General features: G+C 46.3%; 1 protein-coding gene across 1 annotated transcript; it reads left to right on the top strand.

Moving 5' to 3' along the window:
* The first annotated feature begins 883 nt into the window (after positions 1-883).
* LOC308141344 (peptidyl-prolyl cis-trans isomerase FKBP10-like) lies at positions 884-7240 on the top strand. The gene is made up of 9 exons (XM_080511456.1): positions 884-1122; positions 2103-2438; positions 2520-2665; positions 3337-3526; positions 3617-3762; positions 5571-5760; positions 5898-6040; positions 6135-6298; positions 6388-7240. Exons 1-9 carry the CDS (start codon positions 917-919, stop codon positions 6574-6576), a joined length of 1710 nt encoding a protein of 569 aa, XP_080367582.1. The 5' UTR covers positions 884-916; the 3' UTR covers positions 6577-7240.
* The last annotated feature ends 307 nt before the right edge of the window (positions 7241-7547 follow it).

The raw sequence follows: 7547 nt of genomic DNA on the forward strand, positions 1-7547 counted from the left end.
TGGACTGTATTATCGAAGTTATTGTCATTGCTTGGAAGTTTTGTTAAAAAAGAAAAAAGAAAAAAGAACGACAAGCACACAGGACGGAAGTCAGGAATTGTCATTCAGAATAAAAGCAGCATTTTAATTCCGGGAGATTTAAAAAAAAAAATGTATTTCCTCCTGCTTTAATTGATAACAGCAAACAGTTTCAGTCAATATCGAGCTTAGCATCAAGTTAAGAGTAAATCCTGAAGTAAAAATTTAATTACTTAAATTAATCTTTTAAGAGTTAAAGTTGTTAGGATAAGGGTTGTGTGACCCTCTCCACTACGTCACTTATGAACAAACAACTACACTACATGCTCCAGATGGAGCTACACAAGCTACTGATGCTCCTCAGTTTAATAAGGCGAGATGATAGATTTGTCAATTTATCTGTTTTTTGCAGGCTCCATGTCTTTTTCTGTTTTTTTTGGTATATTTGTGTGGCTGAGTTACAGCGCCACCTATAGGCCTGACATATATGCTGCATAACTTTGCGTGGTTTTCATGGTGTGGCATGCATGCAGATGTTTCCCATGTGGACGGGAAACTTTTTATGCATTTAAAAACAAAAATCAAAGATGGTTTTGGCACATGTGGACATGGTCTTGGACTGAAATTCCAGATTAAGGCTGGATTTGGAGAAAGGTACTATGGATATAATGTTGTTGGACTTCTGAATGTGAACAAACCAACAAAAAACTGTATAATATGTGACCTTAAAAAGCCTTGTTTGCCCCGATTTCGTCGATCGATACTATTTCGAGGGTTTTTATTTTGACAACCGGATGTAGTCGCTGTGCTCTCCGTTAGCGTCACGGTCACACTGTCGTGACACTTTCCCCTCAGTTAGCGGACCCGATAGAAGCCCTCCAGCCCGCTGCTCCTCCAGATGGAAGCGATCGGGTCCTGCGGGCTGCTGCTGCCGCTCCTCCTTCACCTGTTCCGGGCGAGGAGCACCGGGGAGCTGCTGGTGGACGTGCTGGTGGATCGGTACCACGTTCCCCGGGTCTGTCCCCGGGAGGTGCAAACGGAGGATTTCATCCGGTACCACTTCAACGGATCCTTCCATGTAGACGGGAAAAAGTTTGACTCCAGGTGAAGTGAGATTTAACATGTTTACTGAAAAGCTGCTGCACGACAGAGCGACTGCAGAACAAAAAAAAAAAAGAACCCAGAGTCACCCTGTGATTTACTGCAGCCAGAAAATAACTTAATACCTGAATTAGTCGTTTTGGAGAGCATGTGCAGTTTGTGTATGATTGACGTCGGGGCCGGTCCAAGAACTCTGAGGGCCCCGGTGCAAATACAGATATGTGCCCCCCCCCCTCGTACCCCCTCACTCTCTTCTGAGACGTCACGATGCTTCTTTGGTTTCACAAAATAAAGTGTACGTGGCAACGGCAGAGATGCTGAAAATGATGTAGTCGGCATTCCGTGCCACAAGGTGGCACTGTTGTCTGTCTTTGTAATGAAATTACACATTCATGTGTGCAGAGAACAATACGCTATAAACGTTAACAGAATACCAAAACATTGTATGGACTGTAAAATGACTAATATGGACGATGAGGCTTGGAGTCACGCCACTCTGCAGGCCGCCATGTTTGTTTGTCACGTACGAGCAGAAGAGCGATTTATAGGGGGGGTGCATGGGGGGGAAATCGGGATTGTGAAAATAAAAGTTCCACCTTGGAAGCTGGTTAAGTGCAACAGAAAAATTTTGTGGCTGCAGTTGTCGTCGTGTAAACGGGGCCTTGTTGTTTTGCCCAATGGGTGCCCAAATAATTTTGTATCCCAGGGTGCCAGGCAAGAGGTTGGGATTGGATTCCTGGTTGAAGGTGACATTTTTTTCCAAGAAATCATTCAAATATGTTTAGTTAAAAAAAAAAAAAGTTATAAATCAGTGCCTCACGACACCATCTGGTGGTAGAAAGTGGTATTACACAGCACCAGATGTGCTGGGTAATATGAAAGAGGGGCACGGAAGAGTGTTAAATATGTTGTGCACACAGAAGACAGTGATTTCCTGAATGGGACATCGTTCTTCGTCTCTCTCTCTCTTCTCGCCACTGCAGCCACGACCGAGGCAAAGCCTTCATCAGCCAGGTGGGCCTGGGCCGGCTCATCACGGGGATGGACCGCGGTCTGCAGGGGATGTGCGTGAACGAGCGCCGGAGGATCACCGTTCCCCCGCACCTGGCCTACGGCAGCATAGGGACGGGCGGGATCATCCCCCCCGACGCCGTGCTGGTGTACGACGTCCTCCTGCTGGACATCTGGAACGCCGAGGACAAGGTGCAGATCCGCAAGCTCGGCAAACCCAGCGCCTGCAACCGCACGGCCGCCGTGTCGGATTTTATCCGGTACCACTACAACGGCACGCTGCTGTCGGGCGAGGCGTTTGACTCCAGGTGAGACGTCGCAGGAGTGTCCGTTGCTCTCTGTTCTCTGTTTCTGTGCTCCTCAACGACTTTGACTTTTGTTTCATGTAGCCACACGAAGAACGCGACCTACGACACCTACCTCGGGCAGGGCGACCTCATCCAGGGCATGGAGGAGGGGCTTCTGGGCATGTGCGTCGGAGAGAGGCGGGTCGTCATCGTCCCGCCGTTCCTGGGATACGGAGAGAGCGGCCACGGTGATACCGAATATTCCAGTCGTGGCTGTGGGATTTCAGACGTCAGTTTAGTTTTGAGAAATGGAAAGGAAATGTGACGACCTGCAGGGTTTAGGTTGTTTTGTCCACACTCGTGTGGTTGAAGAGAATTTGGTTTTGTTCTGAAGGCTTGTTCGACTGAGTGGCGTTCAAAGTAAAGTTAGAGAAATACAATCCGTCTCCAGCCGGAGTGAGTGAAACACATGAGTGATGTGGCAGCGGCAGAAGCAGCAGATGGTTTGATTTAAGAGAAATACTTGAAATGTTTGAAGCTTGAAGGACAAAACTAATCTGCAGAAATCCTTTTTGAAGGATTTACTCTCCTTCAGGCCACGTCCGGCCTGTCGACGTTTACTTGTAAAGTAAATGAATCTGTATTTATCAGTGATTTATGATGGATTACCGATAAAAAAAAAAGAAACAAATCAGACTTTTAAATTGTTTTTTTTAAACATTTTTTAAAAGAAAGTCTGCTGGTGGCTTTTATTTTGATATTGACCGTGACTCTGTACGTACAGCGTCTTGCACCTTCTTCTAGCACTCCAGTACAGCTTCGTGCAACGCTAAAGTCAGAATAAGACAGAAAGCCTGCTGGTAAATGTTACATAAATGAAGGAATGAACTGAATTCCCACTCCTCCTCCCTCTGAACAGGAACTGCGGTCCCTCCTCAGGCCACGCTGGTGTTCGAGGTGCTGCTGGTTGACGTGTTCAACCCCAACGACACGGTGACGGTGCAGGTGAAGGAGGCGCCTGCAGGCTGCAGCCGCCGGACGGCGAGCGGCGATTACATCCGCTACCACTACAACGGCACGTTCCAGGACGGCACGCCCTTCGACTCCAGGTAAACCCGAGACCAGCGCTGTTCTCGGCATTTCAAATCCTGGCTCTACGCCCCCCCCCCCCCCCCTCAACGTCTACCTCGCTTTGACAGCTACCAGCGAAACAGCACGTACAACACTTACATCGGCATGGGGTACGTGATCCGGGGGATGGACGAGGCCCTGCAGGGGCTGTGCATGGGCGAGAAGAGGCGGGTCACGGTGCCTCCTCACCTGGCGTACGGCGAAGACGGAGTCGGTGAGTTTTTGACCCGCGAATCGAAACGAGGTCCGTCTACGATCTCTTCGTCTCCCTCAGTGAGAGGAGCGTTGTGAACGCTGAGAGTGTCCGCAGCTTCAGCTGGGCTCACGTCACTTAGTGGAGGGAAGATGCTCTTTAATCTGGATGGTCGCTCGTCTTGAAAAGAACGATTTGCTATTATTTACTAATGATGAACAAGAAGAATCAGCAACTTCCTTCTCGAGGACATTGTTGTTCCTTTACCGTATTTATGTAGCCTAAAGTACTGTAATTATTATTATTATTGTTATTATGGCTGTATATATTTGTTTTATTTTTTATTTATCTTTTTTTACCGTCTTATGTCCGCTCATATGGTAGTATTTTACTATCGTTGCTGTAAGACACTACGTTCTATTGTTCTTCTGAGGGGCCTTGGGTTCATGTTTAATTAGAATTTTAATTAGGGATTAAATGAAATATGTGGAATATCTTATGATATGTCAAATATTATATCATCAATTTAAAAAGATTATGAGGAAAAAAAATGTTTTAAGAAGAATCGGCAACAAAACACCTGAGGGAGACGAGCTGGACACTATAGTGGTGTGGTAAAGGCAACAATTGTGCACTTTAGGTTAAAAGCATGAAACTTGGCACATGGAAGGCATGAACCCTACTGATTATTTCTGGGATGTGGATCCACGCAGGCAGCCTCCCCTGGTGGTCGAAATACATATAATTTTGGAAGTTTACATTGTAGAATCATGATTTTGGTGTCTAAATGTATAGTTCTGAGGTCAACAAAGCCAGTGGATGCAACAACAGACTAATCTAAGAAGGAAGTATTATTTAATATACACATGCCTGGCCTGGCTTCCATTGACTCTGTTGGTTTCTATGTATGAGAGGAGTTCAGCAAAAGCAAAAGCTATGCCATGTAACACTTTCTGCCAAGCCCTTCCCTGAGAGTGCCTGTTTGTACTGTTTTGTTCAGCATTTAGCATGATACTGGGCATCTATAGCCGCCATGTCTACAAGCTCATATTGCTTTCACATGGTTAGTTGTCTTTGGTCTAAACCACCACCAACGCCACAACACTATGTCTTTGCTTCGATTTGTCTGTGTTCCTGCACCTGTAACACACAAAATAAGGGCCAAAGTCTGTTTATATCATATATATATTAAACACTTAATGTGTCCAGGCAGAATCCATGCGAGTCCGATTACGGCCGCTTGTTCCGGGTTTTAATAATGAAACAGGCGGCCGTTATCGGACTAAAGCCTTGAAAGATGCATCACTGTTCACTGGTTCACTCTTGGCAAGCCATGACCGCACTTGATTATCATATGTAGCAATGAGATGCCATGCAGTAGAGAACCATCAACGCTTTGGCTGTCTGTTTTGCTGAAAGAAGGACCTTGTGAGTTCATTAATTACTGTTTATTTTGAATGCACTGTTTGGTATTATTGACTATATCTTGTGTTTTTGTGTCCATTGGCTTTGTTGGCCTCAGAACTATACATGCAGACACAAAAATCATGATTCCACAATATATAGTTCTAACGTTATATGCATTTTACTAATTTGGCAGCCATTTTGCAAAAAAATGGCCATCACGATGACCAGGGGAGGTTGCTGAGGTGGAGCCGCATCCCAAAACAATCATGCCGTCTATGTGTCAAGTTTCATGCTTTTAACCCAAAGGGCACGATTCTACCAAAGAATTCTTCGTGAGCCCCCCCCCCACTGTAACTCTGCTTTAGAGTGACGTCTCTCTCTGCAACAAGCTGATCACAGGGTGCTATTTCCGTCTGCTTCAGGAGACCTCATCCCCGGCTCGGCCGTTCTGGTCTTCGACATCCACGTCATTGATTTTCACAACCCCAACGATCCCGTGGAGGTCCGAGTTACCCACAAGCCTCAGGGATGCAGCGCGAGCAGCGAGCCAGACGACCTGATCCAGTACCGCTACAACTGCTCCCTGATGGACGGGACCTTGCTGTACTCCTCGTGAGCTTCCTCCGCACCTCACTCTGCATCCTCTGCATGTAATCACCGCTGGCTGTTACGCCGCATGGCTTCAGGTTTTTCCACGGATCCCGCTTCTGAATTCCCCGCAATAACTGTGGACGCGTCACTTCCTGCAGGGACCAGATGGACTCGCCGTCGGTCACGACTCTCGGGGCGAATAAGGTGATCTGGGGCCTGGAGGAAGGTTTGAGGGGCATGTGCGTGGGCGAGAGGAGGGAAGTGGTCGTTCCTCCGCACTGGGGACACGGTGAAAATGGAGGTGAGTCTTTATAGAGACGCTCGGACTTCTGTGTTTTTTTTTTTATGGCGCTGCTGTGAGTGACGGCGGGTTTCCCGTGTGATGGCTCGTACAGCCGGAGGAGTTCCCCGGAGCGCCGTGCTTTTCTTCGAACTGGAGTTAGTGGAGCTGCAGAAGGGCGTCCCCGACGGCTACATGTTCGTGTGGCTCGGCGACAGCCCCGACCCACTCTTTCCTGCCATGGACCTCAACGGGGACAAAGAAGTTCCTCTTGAAGAGGTGAGTGGCCAAAATGATGGCTTGAAGATTTCATTCAGCAAGTCAACATTCGCCTCGTCTAACGTCCTCCTCTCCGGTACGTTGCACAGTTCTCCACCTTCATCTGGCTCCAAATTAAAGAGGGAAAAGGTCGACTGCGACCAGGCTCCGACGCCGACGCCATCATAAAGGACATGTTTAATAACCAGGACCACGATAAAGACGGGAAGATAACGGAACACGAACTAAAAGTTCAGGTGGACGGCGAAGCTGAGCAGGGAAGACGAGATGAGCTGTAACCGACGTGGACGCTGCCTGGAGTCGCGCCGTCTCTGCCATGGTCGTGCAAGACGTCTGAAGACTTTTCAGGAGTCGAACGTTTGTTGAGTCTTTGTTAAAGTTTGTGCGTCTGCTGAAATTGCTGCCATTTCATACAGACGGGTACTTATTCTGACTTGATTTACATTTTTAGGGGGTACAGGCTTTGTTTGTTTTTTTGTTTCTTTTGTGAATGCAGTACACACGTCTAATGCGCTATGCTAATATGCTAGGCTAAATCCTTGAAAAAACGTCCAAATATTCCTATTCACTTTGAAAATGAACCAAGCAGGACTCTGAAAACCAAAGCAGCTAAAATGGAATTCAGCCATTATTATTCTCACGTGGGCGTTGTCCTCATCCCCGGTGTCAGGAAGTTGTGCAGAAGAAATATTGTGTTTCAAAAATGTGAACAGAGATATTGTACAATGATTATGTAAAGAAAATAAAGCCTGGGCTGGGCCCAGCTTCCAGAATATTCCATCAGTTGGAAAGTCAAATGGCCTGAGCCTCTGGTCCTTTACAAATTAAAATGATTAAACCACTGGCTGTACAGTTTGTTTTATGGAGACTAATTTGTACAATGGCAAAGTGTATTATAGAAAAATATGTTAAAATGTGTGAAACATGAAATAAACTTTTATATTGTACTGAAGCAAAGACTTTTCTTTCTGTACGCAAAGAACAGCAGCATAAAACTGAAAAATTATACGTTTTTTTGGTTTATCGCAAACTGGAACAGGTGAGGAAAGTTGCCGACATTGCATGTGCTGTGCTATTAACAGATTATCAACAGTAGATGTCAGGATTTATTCAAAAATTCTTCTCATTGTCGTGAATTTTTTTTAGACACCAGCCTGTCCAAACACAGAATGAGACTTGGGCCATGTTTACAAATAACCAGGTATTTGGGGGAAAAAAGGCGATATTTCTCTGCACTTGAGCCGCACAT

This window comes from Blennius ocellaris, assembly GCF_963422515.1.
Source record: "Blennius ocellaris genome assembly, chromosome: 16".
Taxonomy (NCBI): domain Eukaryota; kingdom Metazoa; phylum Chordata; class Actinopteri; order Blenniiformes; family Blenniidae; genus Blennius; species Blennius ocellaris.